This window comes from Suncus etruscus, chromosome 20 (genome assembly GCF_024139225.1).
Source record: "Suncus etruscus isolate mSunEtr1 chromosome 20, mSunEtr1.pri.cur, whole genome shotgun sequence".
NCBI classification, from domain to species: domain Eukaryota; kingdom Metazoa; phylum Chordata; class Mammalia; order Eulipotyphla; family Soricidae; genus Suncus; species Suncus etruscus.
In genome coordinates, this window is record NC_064867.1 from 166,122 (window position 1) to 186,449 (window position 20,328).

The 20,328-nt window shown below is 41.1% G+C and overlaps 1 protein-coding gene across 1 annotated transcript in view; it reads left to right on the forward strand.

The window, feature by feature from the left end:
- The window catches only part of STK32B (serine/threonine kinase 32B), a 250,860-nt gene that overhangs the window by 82,200 nt on the left and 148,332 nt on the right, over positions 1-20,328 (forward strand). Inside the window, exon 2 of the mRNA XM_049766428.1 lies at positions 5,985-6,040. Within this exon, the coding sequence (XP_049622385.1) occupies positions 5,985-6,040 (56 nt within the window). The remainder of the gene's footprint in view (positions 1-5,984; positions 6,041-20,328) is intronic.

Sequence of the window (20,328 nt, forward strand, 5' to 3'; positions counted from 1 at the left end):
AGGAGCATTCCTGCAGGGCTCAGGGAGTCACATGGGTGCTGGCGATCAAATCCAGGTTGGTCACATGCAGCACAAGCAATTTGTCTACTATCTTTCTGATCCCTAGCAGGAATTTTTAAATAAGTATTATCAATTATAAATGTGTTATCATTGTTATAAATGAAAACAAATTAATTTTCATAGGACTTTTTATTTAATTGTGGGGGTGGATGCCCATACTCAGCTGTGGTTAGGGATCACTCCTAGCAGGCTTTAGATGCCAAATGAGTTGCTGGGGGATTGAGTCTAGGTCTACCATATTCAAGGTAAATGTGTCCACTGTACTTTTTCTTCAGCCCCTGCACAATATTTTTAAATTTTGGTGTTGTATTCGTCTAGTGTTTGAGATCAAATAAGATAGTAGTGATGTAGGTTCTGAGGAACAATTCATCTTGTACATAGTGAAACTGATGCTGTCAGTTAATATAGTTCAGCTCTGAGATATGTTTTCCCTTATGATTTTCTAAATTACATGTTCTCTTCCCTAGTTGAACTTATTGTGATAATCCAAGAGCATATAAAATATGTGCTAGTGAGTCATTTATTTTATTGGCAAGGCTTTCTTATATCTGCTGGTTACTAGTAGCTAAATGTGAAAGAGTCAAAAGTTCTATGTGGATTATCTGCATGGAACTCAGTACCTTTAACCTCACAATTGTTCAACAGCCAGCTGGATTGATCCTTTAATGCTCCTTTGTACAGGAGATTGACTTGGAACAAAAACATCTCTTAAGGACTTCAGTCAATTATTTTTTCAAATCTGGTATTGCTCTTTTCACTGATGTGTGGAGGTTTGCTGTAACTGGAATAGGAGTTGGTCATTGTCCAGAGAGACAGTACATGAGTTAAGGAGCTTGTCTTACAAGTGGCCAGTTCCGTTTTGATTCCCTGCAGGAGTGACCCCTGAGCACAGACACTGGGGTGATGTTAAGCTCCTAGCACCTCTGAGTATGGCCCCCAAATCCCTCAGCCCCAAACCAAAACAACAGCCCATTTTTCAGTTGTATATATTGCAAACATTCTCACACTCTGGCTATTTCTTTAATGGTATAGTTTATTACACCAAATTAGTCAATGTAGCCAATAACTTATTTGTTCTTTTCAATAGACATGTTTCACTTCCCATTTAAAAATACCTGGCCACTTAAAAGTCACCAAGATTTTTTTTTCTATGTAACTCTCTGAAGAATCCTATTTTTACTTTTTTTTTTTTAAATATTGAAATTTAGTAGGTAGATTTGATGGAATTTTTGAACTTAATACCAGTAAGTTCCCACCTATCTGAAAATGACTTTTACGTAGGGGGTTTTAAAATATTTACTTCCTTAACGTTAATTGAGAGATGCCTGTTCAACCACATGGTCCTCAGCAATGGAACAGGGGAAATGAAGCCACTAGGAAGTCATTACATGCAGTGTTCCGACCACGGATTTAGGAGAGTCAGATGCTGCTGTCAATTGAGTACCTGGTCTATCCACACTCAATAAAGTGAGGGAAAAAGAGAAAAAAAAGAAAAGATTGTCATAATATTTTGTTCTCGCTGTGAAACAAGAACCACTACAAGAATGCATGTAATGCCTGGTTTCTGTACATTTCATTAAAGACAGGACTTGTCATAATTCTTACACCCTTTGAATTATATGGTTTTATAAAATAAGACCCAATAGGTATTTTTTGCATATTAATTTTAATCTTGTCATTTCAAAATTTACCTCTTAAGTACATTTTCTTATAGATTATATTGACTTTACATATATTTCATCAGATCTTCTTATGGGTGTTTGTTATTTCCTCTTCCAAGGTTTATACTTTTGGGGGGTCACACCCAGCAGTGCTCAGGGGTTACTCCTGGCTCTACACTCAGAAATCGCTCCTGGCTGGCTCAGGGGACCATATGGGATGCTGGGACTTGAACCACTGTCCTTCTGCATGCAAGACAAACACCCTACCTCCATGCTATCTCTCTGGCTCCGAGCTTTATACTTTTTATTTTCTTTTATGTCTGAGAAATTGCCAAGTCTCTGATAAAAATAGTGAGTAGAAAAATGATAAGGTTTTGAAGCAGGCAGGTAGACAAGGAATACTCCATAGCAATGAGTTCTTTGGATGGAATAAAACCAAGAGGAACTATAAAGAAATTATTCTGTCACTAATTCTAAAGCAGCTGAAAGCGTTATTGTAGGATCCACTTTATGGACACAAGAACTGAGGCCAAATAAGACTCAAACAAGCCAGCACAGGCTCAGAGAAGTCTGAACACCCATCTGGAGAGATACCCTAGCAGGAACAAAGGGCTGTAATAAGGAACAGGAGAAGGATCATCAAAAGTTTCAAGCTCTCCCCCTAGACAACACCATAGCAACAGATTCTTACCTACCTAGAAAGCTCCAAGTGGGGGCATCCTTGGAGAAAACCTATAATTCCAACTTTGTAAAAGCAAGCCAGTGTGTCTCCCCATTTTTTTTCCCAAGCAGTGCCTCCTCCCCATTTTGAGGCCACATCCAGTGGCGCTCAAGGGTTACTGCTTGCTCTGTGCTTAGAAATTGTTCCTGGAGGAGGCAGAGAGATAGCACAGAGGTAGGGCATTTTCCTCACATGTGGCAGACCCATGGATGGACCTGGGTTTGATTCCTTTCCAAGCTCAAGGTCCTACAGCATTTCCCACCTTCATCATCAGATCATGGGTTAATTCATCTAAAGGAATCTGGGGTCTCTGGCTCCAGGGGGTACATTAATCTATTTGCCTTCCAGAAACACAAGCATAAACTGAAAAGTAACAAAACAGTAATTAGGGGAGAACAATCTTGTAGGAGTCAGAGACTCTCATTAGTCCTGAAGAATGGGGACCTTAAGAGGCAGTTTATATGCAAACCCTCCATCATTCGGCTGCAAAGATACTTCCAAGGAGGGTCCCCCTCTCTATTTTCCTTCCCTCCTAATTGCCACACTCACCACTGGCTTTCTTGACACATTAATACAGACAGAAGCCACGTTCTTATCCAGGGTCTTATTCAGCCTCAAAACGATTGCACTTCTAACTAGACAAGCCCCTGACATCTCACACTCTCAAGACGCTGTTGTTGATGGGAGATTTGACTCGACAGCAGAGGAATAGGATTCCAGAATGGCTTGTGGAAAGTGGGGAGGAAAAAGAGGGCAGCCAGGAGGGCAGGAAATCTACCACTTCCCTGTCTACCAACCTCTGTTTTTCCGGAAGAGCCTGGGAGGTTCAGGAAGGATGAGAGGCAGTGATGAACCTTGTACCGCATGGACGCTCTCATCTCACCAGCCCCAGGAGGCTGCCGTCAAGTCACACCTGACTTCTACTAGTTTTGCACAGTGTGGGAGCTGATCTCTGACACCCTATTTCTCAGACTGGAGTGAGGAATTGTTCTTTGCAGGAAAGTCAAGTCAGTCCTAAATCTTACCCAAGCTTTGGGAGTCATTAGCCTTGTCTCCTACTACCCAGTAAAGAATTTTAGGAGAAAAAGAACTATGAAGTAAAACACAGTTTGGGGGGACTAGGGGGAGATAAGGGAGTAAGGAGAGAGGTAGTTTTAGATTCATGCTTAAAAGAGAAAAATTCAGAAAGGAGAGAGCCAGGCACATCTCTAGCAGGGCCTTGTGGGCTATTTTCCTAAGAGGGGGAAATAGACACTAAAGTATGAAAGTTTTCATCTGAAAAGAGGAGATGCATGTGGAATGTAAATGCCTCTTCATCTACCAAGTTAGTTTCTAGACAGTTTCCCCAGGCCCTTAGTTCATTGCTAGTCTGTTGGCCAAGGAAAGCTGGGAGCAGTTGGTGATCTTAAGATATTCTTCACCTGGTCTTTGTTCCAGCCTCTCCTTCCTGGGTGTCCAACCACTTCTTCCCTCAGAGGCCAGGAAGCTTTGTACTTCTTAAGGCCTGGAATTCTGCATCTCAATGTCCCCCTACCCTTCCAAGATGGATCTTTTGTGTCTGAGGCCTCCAAGCCTTCTGGATGGTTTAACACTTTTACATCACCAGGACCCACTACCTTCCTACTGGCAATAATGCAAAAAGGAGAGAAAGAAATGTCAGGGGGGGTGGTGGGAGGGAAACAAGGGACATTGATGGTGGGAAATGTGTTGGACGTTGTATGACTAAAACTCAGCCAATGATCAAATTTGTAACTGTGAACTCATAGTGATTTAATTAAAGGATTTATTTTTTTTAAAAAAGACACAAATGCACGTAAAATTTCAGAGCGGATTTGTTTGGTAGAAGCTCATGTTTCCCAGACATATATGAGAGGACCTGAGTTAGCCTGATGGGGAAAGGCAAACTTCTCTGGGTATAGAATGGTGGAGATGAGGCAAAGACCCACTAGTGATAGGCAAATGGCATCAATGATGGAGGAGAGGTTGTTCTTGGCACAGGAAAACATCTGGGCCTAGGGCCCCGTGGGTGAGGAACTTTGGTGGGAGACAAACAGGATAAGTGGCAGAGACTTCAGTGTCATAGGCCATTGGGAGCAATTGGCCCTCTACCCCAAAAGCAGTGGAGGGGCATGAGGGGTGAAAGCGTGAAAGCAGAGGCCCTATCTATGATAGAGCTCTGACCCCAGATGAAGGCTTGGGACTGGATGGAGGAACCCACTGTGGTAGTCCATGCACAGGAGAGAGGTTGCACACTACCAACCCAGCTTTGATCTGTGACATCCCATTTGGTCCCGAGCACCACCAGGAGTGATTCCTGAATGCAGAGACAGGTGTGGCATTGCAGGTGTGGCCTCCAAACCAAATAAATGTAAGATGATAGAATGGTTGATTAGACCAGGGAGTAGGCTAATACAAGGAAGATTAGGAGGCAAACGGATAGGATGGGGAGGAATGGACTAAGGGAAGAGAGTGCAGGGTCCAGGCCAAGTTTTGATCTTGATCCTGTGCATCAGATAAATGCTGAACCATTCCTTCTGTGTGCTGTTTGACCTTTCTGAGTACCATATGGTGTTGAAGCCTCTTGAAGAACCCATCTATGGGGCAGCTATGGGTTTGCATACCTGGAGATCAGGGAAGACATACATTAAAGAGCTTTTGGTAGTGAGGTGGTAATAGGCCAGCAGGTAAAGGAAGGCTGTAGGAGGAGACCTGGCAGAATCTGGTATTTAATGACTGGGGGTGGATTTAGGAGTGGAGGTGTAAAGCCAGGTATGAAAAGGACAATGTGTGAATGGAGAGAAATGGAGAGAGTACACTGTCATGGGAACCAAGCAGGCAATTTTTGCTCTCAGTGGAAGGAGGACAGAAAGGTACCCACTGGCTCTCCAAGCACATGTTGACCTGTTGTGCTGGAGATGGCAGGAAGATTGGAGTAAGGCAAAAAAAGTCCTGGGAATGGAAGCCCCCCCTTCCAGAATCCTGGCATGAAGGGGAACATAAACTGCAAAAAGAGGGGTATAGCATCATGACCTGCACCCTCAGTCACTCCCAGTTTCTTTCAGTTCCTCCCAGACACTGTCCAGACACAAGAGAAAAGGTCCATGGTTGTCATAATTGTTGATGACTGAATCTACATGGAGGAAGTGGAATTGCCTCCTGGGACACTCAGCCCTGTAAGCTGATGTTAAGGGGTGTTCAGAGGTCAGGGAATGACAAGGTAGGGACTAAAAATAGTATAAGACTCTTCTGGAAGAGGGAGCAAGAGAAGAATTTGGGTTTTCTGGTTTCCAAGATTTCTCTCTCATCTTTCACCCTTTGACTGATGTCACAGTTCCTTTTGGGAGGGATTAAATGTATTGGGGTGGGGTATGAGAAACCCCATTATGTGAGGGCATTAAAAACTCCCTGATGTGAGGACATCAGAAACCCCGTTGTCCCCTTTCTGAGTGGAGTACAGTTGAGTCCAGAGGCCATAAATGACTACAGGAAAGGCAGTACCCAGTCTGACCAATCTGACTCTGCTATTCCTTCTTCTTCTGCAGTCAACTTCGACCACTTTCAGATTCTGCGTGCCATTGGGAAAGGGAGTTTTGGAAAGGTAAGAATGATGATTTTTTTTATCAAAAAGTTTTATTTTTGTGGGCTCACATAGAACTATGCTCAGGGGTTATCTCTGGCTCTGTGCTCAGGGATTACTCCTTGTGGGACTTGGAGGACCATATGGGATGTGGGATTGAACCTGGGCTGCCTCATGCAAGCAAGCACCTTACCCACTGTCCTGTCTCTACAGCCCTGAATGATAGATCTTGAAAAGTTTCACAAGTAGGGTACTTGTCCAAAGTGCAGATGTCTGGTTTGCTGGTGGGTGCTGGGAATTTTTTCTTTGAAGGAAGATTTAAACTTGCTATGTTCATAGCAATGGAATGGAAAGTTGAAGTTTCCTTTGAACTTCACTTGATCTTAGCCAAAAGGCCGAGAAGCGATCCTTTGAACTTGCTGTAATTTCATTCTGGGTCTGTTTATTCTTTGAGTAGCTAAAGGAGGAACATGAAATGATGCCCCAGACTCCAAAGATGGCCAAGCACCACTGTTGAATTAAATAAATAACGATGGGGCTGGATGGCGGTGGATGGCGATGGATTTCTCTCTGCCATCCCAGGCCACGTGGCTCCGCAACCCCATCCAGCTGGCGGGTCCCAGGCCCAGGTGAAAGGCGAAATCACTCACTCACAGGCAGGCATCAGGAAGCATTAACTTTTTTCATGCCCTATTCACCACATGTGTGTGGCCTACTCATAACCTTTCAAGCACTAGTTATTATTGGTCCTGCATCTAAACTCCTTTCAGCCATCTTCCCTTTGGGCTCCATGCTGGTCAAAGACCAGAACGCAGAGACCCAAAAGCCAGAGGGCCCAGCAACGCAGAAAGGGCCGAATTCCCTCGGTCCAAGGCTTATCTAACTTTTCCAAGACCCCTCCCAGGAATGGGTGGGGTCTTGCAGGTAAGGTTACACCTACTATCTGGTTCCCAAGACCCCTCCCAGAAATAGGTGGGTCTCAGGTAGATACACCTAGATCCAGGGTCTCAGATAGGTACACTACACACCACCTTTTCCTGCAATGTGAGATTTTTATTTAAAAAATAACTGTGGAAAAGATACTTTCCAGACATTGTGACCCTCTTTTTTTAAAATTTTTGTTTTTGTTTTTGGGGCCACATCCAGCAATGCTCAGGGGTTACTCCTGGAGGTGCTTGAGAGATCATACAGGATGTTGTCCATCGAACCTAGGTCTGCTGCATGCAAGGCAAACACTGATGTGCTATCGCTCCAGCTACTGTTCTACTTCCCTGAACATATCCAATCTCATCTTGATCCACTTGTTATAATTGAAGTGCACAGGTATTAGGAGATCTGGAGTGCCTTTATTTTGGACTGAACATTGTGTCTATCCTGTATAGCTCCTTTTTCTCCCTTTCCTTTGTCGATTTGTGAGTCAGTGAAGACTGTGGACTCAGGTTTTCCCACTGACTTAAGTGGCTTCCAGGCTCATCCATGTTGCTGCATCTTGAGAAGTTTTTAAGTTGGATTAACTAATCTATATCAAAGTGTGAGCCACTGGTGGTGCATGCTGGTATCAACATGCTAAAGACCAAATAATATTGTGCTCTCGCTACTTGGTAGTTTCTCTCTATCCCTTAATCTATTGATGAACATCTAATTTATGACCATTCCTTGGTTTTGTGAATAATGCTGTGTCTTTGAGATATTCATTTCAGTGATTGCATTTTGGGCTTTGGCCACTTCCAGCAGTACTTGGGGAAGCTATAGTCAATGGTGTTTGTGGGACCATGGAGTTTGGGGAAGTGAATCCAGAGATTCTATCTGCAAAGGGTGCATACTTGCCCTTTGAGTTATTTCCCTGGCACTGATTTCAATTCTTGGGATAATTATTCAGAGGTAGGATTGCTGACCACATGTCAGCTTCATTTTGAAGCTCCTGAGAAGCTGTCACACTGCTTTCCATCATGGCAGCTCTACTTTGTTTTCCCTTCAGCTGTACATGAGACCTCCATGGCCTCCACATCCTTGTGTTATGATGCAGGTCGTCAAGCAGATCTGAGAGTGATGTCTTTAGGGGGTTCTGAGTAGCATTTCCCTCTTTGGGGGGGTTGACCACACTGGAGCCACTCATGGGTTACTCCCAGCTCTGTTCTCAGAAATCACTCCTGGCAGGCTTGGGGGACTATATGAGATGCTGGGGATTAAACCCAGATTGGCTGCTTGCAAGGAAAACACTCTACCCACTTTGCTATCACTCCAACCCCACATTTCTCTCTAATTAGTGATCTGGACACATTTTCACAAGCCTGTCAGCTGTATGTACATCTTTGGAGAAATGTTTGTTCTAGTCTTTGGCCGATTTTAATCTGAGAGTTAGTTTTGTCTTTTAAATAAACCATTGAGTTGTTATCATTCCTGATATATGTTGGAGGTTTGATCCTTAGGAGATACATGGCCTGCAGATGGTACTACTCTGCCATTCTGCAACATTTCTTGCTCTGTTTCTTGTTTCCTTGCTGTGTAGACTTTTCTCAGTCTGCTTTTTTCAGTTTGATGTGCTTTTGCTGTCTGATCAGCAAAACTGTTGCTAAGACTCACTCATAGCATGACACGCACTTTTCTTAGCTCTTCTTAGAACACAATTTCAGGTCTTCATGCTTAACTTTGGAGTCCATATGTGCTGGCATTTGTCTTGGTCTGATCTTTAATTTGATTACATAATCTTAGATGATGGTACCAAGAATAACCCTCAACAGCTATTGGCTCAAAGCTCTGGGCATAATAGAGATTTATCTTTGGGCTTCCTCTAAATAGGTGTTTTTTCCTATTATTGGAAGCATGTGTAGAATTGGCATAAAAAAGGCCAAGTTAGGTTCCTTTCTTTGTTCTTTCATTCATTTGTTTATTCACCTATCCCCCACCTTCTTCCACCTACCTACCCACCTTACAATGGAACAATTAATACTGAGCCCTACTCTAGGTTCATAGTTTACAAAAACGTTCCAACTGTAGTTCTTGATTTTGAGATTTGAGATAGATAAATAAGTATATCATTAAAGTCCAGTCTGAAAAGCCCTTAAGAGAAGCCAGGAAAAAGAGTTACAGGCTGGACACTAGTTCAAATTCCAGAAGTGACCTTTTTTTTGTGGTTTTTGGGTCACACCTGGCAGTGCTCAGGGGTTATTCCTGGCTCCATGCTCAGAAATTGGTCCTGGCAGGCACGGGGGACCATATGGGATGCCGGGATTTGAACTGATGACCTTCTGCATGAAAGGCAAATGCCTTACCTCCATGCTATCTCTCCGGCCCCTAGAAGTGCCTTTTCTATGGAAGGCAGCTTTGATGGAGTAACATATGACCAAAAAACCCCTGAAATTTGGTAAAGTTGAATTTTATAGTTAACATTTGGATCCACCACTTGTATTTTATTAAATATTTATTTTATTAAATATTTTATTAAACTAAAATTTTAAAATACCTTCCCTTTTTTCCAGCCCTCAATCTTGTTTTTCTTGCTCCCCCACTTTTCTGTTTTTATAAGCAAACTTCAGTACTATCCAATTTGAGTAACCAATAGAAGCTGGACTTTAAAAAAAAACAAAACAAAACAATATCTTTAAGCATCATGACTACAAACATGTTTGTAGTTGGGTTCAGTCATAAAATATACACCTCCCCTTCACCAATGCAACCCTTCCACCACCAATGGCCCCCATTGCCCTCGTCCCCCACACCCTGCCTTTGAGACAGGCATTCTATTTCTCTCACTCACTATCATTCATTGTCATGAAAGTCACTAATGTAGTTTTTTCTCTAACTGCATTAACCACTCTTTGTGGTAAGCTTTATATCATGGGCTGGTCTTGACAGCCCTCATCTCTATTGTATCTGGGTATTGGAATAAATCAATGGAATAGACTTGAGTATCCAAAGAATGCTCCCCAGACAATTAATTAATCTTTGATAAAGAAGCAAAAAATGCAAAATGGAGCAAGGAAAGACTCTTCAACAAGTGGTGCTGGGACAACTGGTCAGCCACATGCAAAATAGCTAACTTGGAACTCCATCTTATACCATGCACAAAGGTCAAATCCAAATGGATTAAAGACCTTGATATCAGACCCTGAACCATAAGGTATATAGAAGAAAATATAGGCAAAACACTTCATGACATTGAGACTAAAGACATCTTCAAGGAGGAAACACCACTGTCCAAAAAAGTGGAAGCAGAGATAAACAAATGGGACTACATTAAACTTTAGAAGCTTCTGCACCTCAAAGGATATAAGAATACAAAGGTCACCCATGAAATGGGAGAAACTATTCACCCAATATCCATCAGATAAGGGGCTAATATCTAAGATATACAAGGTACTGACAGAACTTAACAAGAAGATTCATCTAACCCCATCAAAAACTAGGGAAAAGAACAAACACTTCCTCAAAGAAGAAATACACAGATAAAAACACACATCAAAAAAATGCTCCATATCATTAATCCTCAGGGACATGCAACTCAAAACAACAATGAAAAACAATCTCACACCACAGAGACTGGCACACATCACAAAATTAATAAGAACAATCAGTGCTGGCAGAGATGTGGACAGAAAGGAACTCTCATTCACTGCTGGTGGGAATGCCGTCTAGTCCAGCCTTTATGGAAAACAACAAGGAGATTCCTCAAAAACTTGGTAATTGAGATGTCATGTGGTCCAGTAATACTTGCTTTTTTTTTTTTTTTTTTTTTTTTTTTTGGTTTTTGGGCCACATTGCTTCAATCACTTTATTCACTATAGTGGGGGTAGCATAATAGTGCAGCGGTAGGGCATTTGCTTGCACATGGCTGACCCAAGATAGACCTCAGTTCGATCCCCAGTGTCCTATATGGTCCCCCAAACCAATAGCAACCCCTGAGCATCACTGGGTGTGACCCAAAAACAAAAACAAAACAAAACAAAAAGATAACTCTTTGGTGTGAGACTTTATAATAGTTTGCATTTTGTACATTATTATATAGCCAGTTTATTTTGGTGGGGGCACACCTGGCAAGTCTTAGGGGTTACTCCTAGTTCTGAGCTCAGAAATCACTCCTGGCAGGCTTGGGTCTTGAGACCACAATAATGCCAGGGATCATACCTAGGTTGATTGCACGTAAAGCAGTGCTGTACTCCAATAGCCAGGTATTTTTGAAATGCATCTTGCGAGGGAGGGACTACAGAGCATGAAAACCGGCAAGACTTTGCAAAAGCTGGCTCCCTGTGTGTGACACCAGGCGGGGAAAATCCATGAAAGTACACTGGCCCAGTGGGGCCCAACTGTGAAAAACTGTGAGTTTGACCTGTATATGTCTGTCCACTGTCCTCTTGCGTGAAACTCTTGGAAGTGAGGCAAAAAGAGGCTCCAGAAAAACTCGCTCGCCCAGAGGCCATTTTCAGGGAGGGACTACAGAACATGAAAACTGGCAAGAATTTGCAAAAGCTGGCTCCCTGTGTGTGACACCAGGTGGGGAAAATCCATGAAAGTACACCGGCCCAGTGGGGCCCAACTGTGAAAAACTGTGAGTTTGACCTGTATATGTCTGTCTACTGTCCTCTTGCGTGAAACTCTTGCGAGTGGGGCAAAAAGAGGCTCCAGTGGAGCACGCTTCGCTACGCGGCCGTGCACTCTTTCTAAGGAAAGAACACCATTGCAACAAGAAGGAAAAATTACACTAAGAATGGTGCTATATCACAGAAGCAAACATTTCTCTCCGGACTGTCTTCTCTGTTGCATGCTCGGGCCTAAGATTTGACCCAGTGTGAGGCTTCATACATGGAGGACTCCCCTCCCTTAGAGGCAAGTCAGCCCATCCAGAAAGGGAGGAGCCAGAGGAGTGTGCTGCCTGCATCATATAGACAATGAATACCACCACAACACGTAGAAAAACCCACAATACAAGTGTGACAATGGGGAAACAATGCAGGCCAGCATCAGACATAGAGAATGAAGATGACAATTCTGAGGACCAGATAATGACCAACCAACTAATCAACCTCTCAGATAAGGACTTTAGACTAGCAATATGGAAGATGCTCAAAGAACTCAAAGAAACCATGGATCGAGTTGAACAGAACACTAATAAGAACCAAGAAAATATGAAGACAGAAATCAAAAAACTCCAAACTGAAATAACATGTCAAATAACAGGACTGAAAAAGTCAGTAAACGAAGTGAATGACAAAATGGATAAGCTCTGGGACAGGGTATCAGAAGCTGAGAATAGACTTGGTGCTGTGGAAGATGAGATACATAACAATTCGATACAGCAGGAGAGATTGGACAAAAAACTTAAAGCAAATGAGCAGACAATGGAAAAATTAGTCAAAGAATGGGAACAGATGAAAATAGAAGTCTATGATAAGATCAACAGAAACAACTTAAGAATCATTGGAGTCCCAGAGACCCAGGAAGAAAATTTACAGGAAGAATCAATGGTCAAGAACATCATTAAAGAGAAACTTCCAGAGCTAAAGAATATATGTGATCAAATCCTGCATGCTCAAAGAGTACCAACCAAAAGAGACCCCAGAAAAACCACCCCAAGACACATCCTAGTCACAATGACAAATCCCACAGATAGAGACAGAATTCTGAAAACAGCAAGATCAAAAGGGGAAATCACGTTCAAACAAGCTTCCCTGAGATTTACAGCAGACCTGTCACCAGAAACACTCAATGCCAGAAAGCAGTGGTGAGATATTGTGACAAGACTGAATGAAATGAATGCTTCACCCAGAATACTATACCCAGCAAAACTCACTTTCCGGTTTGACGGAAGAATACATGGTTTCACAGACAAAAAAAAGCTCAGAAACTTCACAGACACAAAACCAGTCTTAAGAGAAAAACTGAAAGACCTAATCTAAGACAAGACTACCCAAAAGACACACCAAATTTCGAAATAAAGATGGCGTTAAATCCCAGGGCAATTCTTTCTCTCAACGTCAATGGACTAAATGCACCAGTTAAGAGACACAGAGTGGCTAAATGGATCAAAAAACTCAATCCAACCTTCTGCTGCCTACAAGAAACACACCTGAATAGTCAGAACAAACGTAGACTCAAAATAAAAGGCTGGAGAAAAATTATCCAAGCAAACAACACCCATAAAAAAGCTGGAGTGGCCATACTAATATCAGATAATGCAAACTTTATACTCAGGAAGGTTGTAAGGGACAAAGATGGACATTTTATATTAATCAAGGGGTACGTAGAGCAGGAAGAAATAACTCTCCTAAACATATATGCACCGAATGAGGGGCCAGCAAAATATTTAATACAACTGTTGACAAATCTGAGAAATAATATCAACAACAACACAGTAATTGTGGGGGAACTTAACATGGATTTGTCAACACTGGATAGGTCAACCAGACTGAAACCCAACAAGAATATACTAGACCTGAGGAGAGAAATGGAAGAAAGAGGCCTAGTGGATATATATAGGACACTCCATCCGCCGAAACATGGATACACATTCTTCTCCAATGTACATGGGACATTCTCCAGGACAGACTACATCCTGGCACATAAAACATACCTCCATAAGATTAAGAGGATAGAAATTTTGCAGACTACCTTCGCTGACCACAAGGCTCTGAAATTATTTGTGAACTCCAAAGGGACTCAGAAGAAACACTTTAACACCTGGAAGTGAAACAGCCTCATGCTCAATAACCAGTGGGTCCGAGATGAAATCAAGGAGGAAATCAAAAGGTTCCTGGAAACAAATGACAATAAAGACACAAACTATTAGAACTTATGGGACACAGCAAAAGCAGTACTGAGAGGAAAATTTATAGCTTTGCAAGCACACATCAGGAAGGAAGAAGGAGCTTACCTGAGTATCTTAATGACACAGCTAATAGAACTAGAAAATGCTCAACAAAAGGACCCAAGAATAGGAAGACAGAAGGAAATAACAAAGCTGAGAGCAGAAATCAACGAAGTGGAAACCCAAAAAACATACCGAAAGATCAATGAAAGCAGAAGTTGGTTCTTTGAAAAAATAAACAAGATTGATAGACCACTGGCAAACCTAACAAACAAAGAGAGAGAGAGAAACTTGATAACTCGTATCAGGAATGAAAAAGGAGAGATCACTACTGATATGACAGAGATTCAAAGGGTAATCAGAAACTACTTTGAGAAACTCTACGCCACTAAAAATGAGAACCTGAAAGAAATGGATAAATTCTTGAACTCTTATAATCTTCCACGGTTGAAGGAAGAGGATGTAGCATATCTAAACACCCCCATCACCATTGATGAAATTAAAACAGTAATCAAATGTCTGCCGAAAAAAAAAGCCCAGGTCCAGATGGATTCACTAATGAATTCTATCAAACTTTCCAAGAGGAACTACTGCCAATCTTGGCAAGAATCTTTCATGAAATTGAACAAGCAGAAACACTTCCAAATAGCTTTTATGAAGCCAACATCACCTTGATACCTAAACCAGACAGAGATGCTACAAAAAAAGAAAATTACAGACCAATATCGCTGATGAATGCAGATGCAAAGATCCTCAACAAAATCCTGGCAAATAGGATTCAATGCCTCTTTAAGAAGATCATCCACTACGATCAAGTAGGTTTCATCCCAGGAATGCAAGGCTGGCTTAACATCCGTAAATCTATCAACATAATACTCAACATTAATAACAAGAAAAATAAAAACCACATGATCATATCAATAGATGCAGAGAAAGCATTTGATAAGGTCCAACACCCATTTTTGATCAAAACTCTCAGCAAGATGGGAATGGAAGGAACCTTTCTCAATATAGTGAAGGCCATCTACCACAAGCCAGTGGCAAATATTATCCTCAATGGAGAAAAACTAAAAGCCTTCCCTCTAAATTCTGGCACAAGACAAGGCTGTCCTCTCTCACCACTCCTATTCAACATAGCACTGGAAGTACTTGCTATAGCGATTAGGCAAGAAAAGGATATCAAAGGAATCCAGATAGGAAAGGAAGAAGTCAAGCTCTCACTGTTTGCAGATGACATGATACTCTACTTAGAAAACCCTAAAGACTCTATCAAAAAGCTTCTAGAAACAATAGACTCATATAGCAAGGTGGTAGGCTACAAAATTAACACACAAAAATCAATGGCCTTTCTATACACCAATAGTAATAAGGATGAAATGGACATTAAGAAAACAACCCCATTCACAATAGTGCCACACAAACTCAAATATCTTGGAATCAACTTGACTAAATATGTGAAGGACCTATACAAGGAAAACTATAAAACTCTGCTCCAAGAAATAAGAGAGGACACACGGAAATGGAAACACATACCCTGCTCATGGACTGGCAGGATTAACATCATCAAAATGGCAATACTCCCCAAGGCATTATACAGATTTAATGCCATCCCTCTAAAGATACCCATGACATTCTTCAAAGAAGTGGATCAGACACTTTTGAAATTCATTTGGAACAATAAACACCCTCGAATAGCTAAAGCAATCATTGGGAAAAAGAATATGGGAGGAATTACTTTCCCCAACTTTAAACTGTACTACAAAGCAATAGTTATCAAAACTGCATGGTATTGGAATAAGGACAGGTCCTCACATCAGTGGAATAGGCTTGAATACTCAGAAAATGTTCCCCAGACATACAATCACCTAATTTTTGATAAAGTAGCAGGAAATCCTAAATGGAGCAGGGAAAGCCTCTTCAACAAGTGGTGTTGGCACAATTGGATAGCCACTTGCAAAAAATTGAACTTAGACCCCCAGCTAATATCATGTACGAAGGTAAATCCAAATGGATTAAAGACCTCGATATCAGCCCCAAAACCATAAGATATATAGAACAACACATAGGCAAAACACTCCAGGACATTACAGGCATCTTCAAGGAGGAAACTGCACTCTCCAAGCAAGTGAAAGCAGAGATTAACAGATGGGAATATATTAAGCTGAGAAGCTTCTGCACCTCAAAGGAAATAGTGCCCAGGATACAAGAGCCACCCACTGAGTGGGAGAAACTATTCACCCAATACCCATCAGATAAGGGGCTAATCTCCAAAATATACAGGGCACTGACAGAACTTTACAAGAAAAAAACATCTAACCCCATCAAAAAATGGGTAGAAGAAATGAACAGACACTTTGACAAAGAAGAAATACACATGGCCAAAAGACACATGAAAAAATGTTCCACATCACTAATCATCAGGGAGATGCAAATCAAAACAATGATGAGATACCACCTCACACCCCAGAGAATGGCACACATCACAAAGAATGAGAATAAACAGTGTTGGCGGGGATGTGGAGAGAAAGGAACTCTTATCCACTGCTGGTGGGAATGCCATCTAGTTCAACCTTTATGGAAAGCGATATGGAGATTCCTCCAAAAACTGGAAATCGAGCTCCCATATGATCCAGCTATACCACTCCTAGGAATATACCCTAGGAATACAAAAATACAATACAAAAATCCCTTCCTTACACCTATATTCATTGCAGCACTATTTACCATAGCAAGACTCTGGAAACAACCAAGATGCCCTTCAACAGACGAATGGCTAAAGAAACTGTGGTACATATACACAATGGAATATTATGCAGCTGTCAGGAGAGATGAAGTCATGAAATTTTCCTGTACATGGATGTACAAGGAATCTATTATGCTGAGTGAAATAAGTTAGAGAGAGAGAGAGAGAAAAATGCAGAATGGTCTCACTCATCTATGGGTTTTAAGAAAAATGAAAGACACCCTTGTAATAATAATTTTCAGACACAAAAGAGAAAAGAGCTGGAAGTTCCAGCTCACCTCAGGAAGCTCACCACAAAGAGTGATGAGTTTATTTAGGGAAATAACTACATTTTGAACTGTCCTAATAAAGAGAATGTATGAGGAAAATGGAGAGCCTGTCTAGAGTACAGGCGGGCGTCGGGTGGGGAGGAGGGAGACTTGGGACATTTGTGATGGGAATGTTGCACAGGTGATGGGTGGTGTTCTTTACATGACTGAAACCCAAACACAATCATGTATGTAATTAAGGTGTTTAAATAAATTAGAAAAAAAATGCATCTTGCTTTTTAGTGCTTTTTCCTTTTCTATATGAATAATATTCTACTCATTTATCATAGTTGGCCAAGTCTTCTGCATTGTGATAAATTCTAAGACTTTCTAGTTTTTGTTACTTTACAAAAAGTTGCTATGAAAATGTGTTTGCAAGGTTGGTTTTACCATGTGAGATAATTTCTTTCACGTAGGCATCTAGGACTAGAACTGCAGGTGGACAGGGTGTCTGTTTAATTTTATATAAAGTAGCAAATCACATACATACATATCATATGTATATATCATATACATATGTGATATATACATATCACAGTGTGTTTTAATTAGTATTTCTATGGGACTGATGATGATGAGCATTTTTGTATACAATCAATGTTCAGTCATGAATCATTTATGAAGTTTCTATTTAGAACTTTTTTGCTGTTCAAAAACTGGGGGTGTTTTATACCCTAATAAACATCATATTGCATGTGGGTTTTTTTGCATTAAAAAGAGATATAATGGACAGATAACATTGTGTTTAGTTTAAGTTTAGACATGACTAGATTCATTTATGTATTGCAATATTATCATCACCAAAGCTTTAGATAACACCTCTCTCACATCATATATTATTATTTCTTTTCTGTGGTGAGAACATTGACGATCTAGTTTCTTAGCAACTTTGAAGTACATAAAAACACTTTTGTTAACTATAATGATTATGCAATACATCAATACTCTAGGACTTATCTTTGAGTTGTAAGTTTAGATCCTTAACTCTTCATTTCCTTCAGTAAGTCCCTGAAGATCAGCTTTTAAAAATTTGTTCTGTCACTCCTAGGGATATATCCTAGGAATACAAAACTACAATCCAAAAATTCCTTCCTCACACCTATATTCATTGTAGCACTGTTTACAATAACCAGACTCTGGAAACAGCCTAGATAACCCTGAATAGGTGAATGGCTAAAGAAACTATGGTACATATATACAATGGAATATTATGCAGCTGTCAGAAGAGATGAAGTCATGACATTTTCCTATGTATGGATGTATATGGAATCTATTATGCTGAGTGAAATAAGTCAGAGGGAGAGAGATAAATACAGAATGGTCTCACTCATCTATGGGTTTTGAGAAAATTGAAAGACATTTGTGTAATGATTCTCAAAGACATGAAGCTCACCACAGAGACTGATGGGTGTAGACACAGAAATAATTACATTGAGAACCATCATAACAAAATATGACTGAATGAGGGTAGTAGAAAGCCTGTCTAGAGTACAGGCTGGTGGGGGTGGGGAAGAGGGACACTTGGGATATTGGTAATGGGAATGTTGCACTGGTGAAAGTTTTTTTTAAAAATTGGTTCTGTGAGTTTGTCAGGGACATACAATCTAGCTTGTTTCACCCACAAGGCATGCATTTGTTTGCAAATGGCAGATCTTCCTTCTGTCTCGTGGTTAAATAGTGTTTATAATCACTTTTTTTATCATTGATTTGTTGATGGACACCTCAGTTGTTTCCATAGCTGGGCTATTGTGAATACAATAAGTTTGAGAGGGGCTGGAGTAATAGTGCAGCCGTAAGGTGTTTGCCTTTCACACAGCTGATCCAGGATGGACCTCGATTCTATCCCTGACATCCTGTATGGTCCCCCAAGCCAGGACTGATTTCTAAGCACATAGCCAGGAGTAGCCCCTGAGCAACACTGGGTGTGATCCAAAAACCAAAACCAAAAAATAAAGTTTGAGAATGCAGATTTTTATATTATAACAATATTTCACAAACTCAGTTCTGTGACCTTTGGTCTATTTTGCCTCTAGAAATGCACTTATCATAACTGGGACAAGAATTCGTAGAGATAGGCTGAATGGGGTAGATACTGGTGATGTGTGTGGTATTGGAACATTGTGTGCATGAAACTTCATTATGATTGTGAATTTCTATTATGAATCACACTGCCTTTAAGTAAAAAAAAAAGTGTGACAAGGAAACTATGAACATTCAACAAGGAAATAGGTAGTCTCATCACAAAATGTTGTACAGGACCAGAGTGATAGATAGCACAGCCATAAGGCGTTTGCCTTGCACACAGCTGACCTGGGATGGACCCAGATTCTATCCTTGGTATCCCATATGGTTCTGGAGCCTGCCAGGAGCAATTTCTGAGTGTAGAACTAGGAGTGACCACTGACCCCTGCCGGGTGTGTTCCTCCTCCCCCAAGATAGAAAAAAATGGTGCTAAAATGTGGGTTATCCATGCTGAAATAAAATTGGACTTCTACTACTCACAAAAATTAACTGGACACACAGAAGACATGATAGTAAATAGTCAAGGGTCTCCTTAATCTTGGTCTTGACTGATACTTTTGGAGATGACAGTATCACAAGCAACAATAAAAAATTCAACAAATGAACAAATGAGATGAGGAACAAACTCTAAGTTGCTGCAAATCAACATAAACCATCAACAAAATAAAAAGGCAACCTACCAAAATGTGAGAAATGACTTGTGAACCAGAGATCAGAATAGGGATGAACATTCAAAATATAGGAAGTAATACAGATAATTGACAGGCACAAGAAAATATGTGTAATATCACTGACCACTGGGAGTCTGAATCAACCTTATGAGGAGACATCTCATAGCTATTACTGTCTGTCAACATCATAATGAGACATCTCATAGCCATTACTGTCACTCAGAAGACGAAATGAGTACGATGAAAGATGTTCAAGAAAGGGAACTTGGTGGTGTTGCAAGTCAGCCCTTGATGGGGTTGACTGATGGAGGGATGGAGGATGAGGTCTTTCCTCTCCAGCCTGAAGCACACGTCTGTCACCCTGTTCAGCCGGTGGTCCTGAGGTGAAGCAGCGGGAAAAAGGCTAGCAGACAGTCAGGCTTGTGAAAATTCAGCTTTATTCGGAGGACAAGACTGAAGCCAAAAGCCTCAGCATCAGTTCCAGCCAAAAAGCCCCTCGCCTTCCACAGACCCTTTTATCCCCCAGAATCAGGTAGCACCCAATGGTGGGAGCAGAATCAACCCTAGGTTGGGAGCAGAATGCCAGGTCACACCCTAGGGTAAGGCACAATTACCAATCAGGGTAGGGTCAGTAACATAATAATCTCATTGAAATGTTTACATACACAACAATTCCCCCGTTTGTTTTTAGTAAACAAACAATAATATACAACAGTAAGAAATATTGTCTACAATTATTAAAGGAAAAACTAGTCAATAATAAA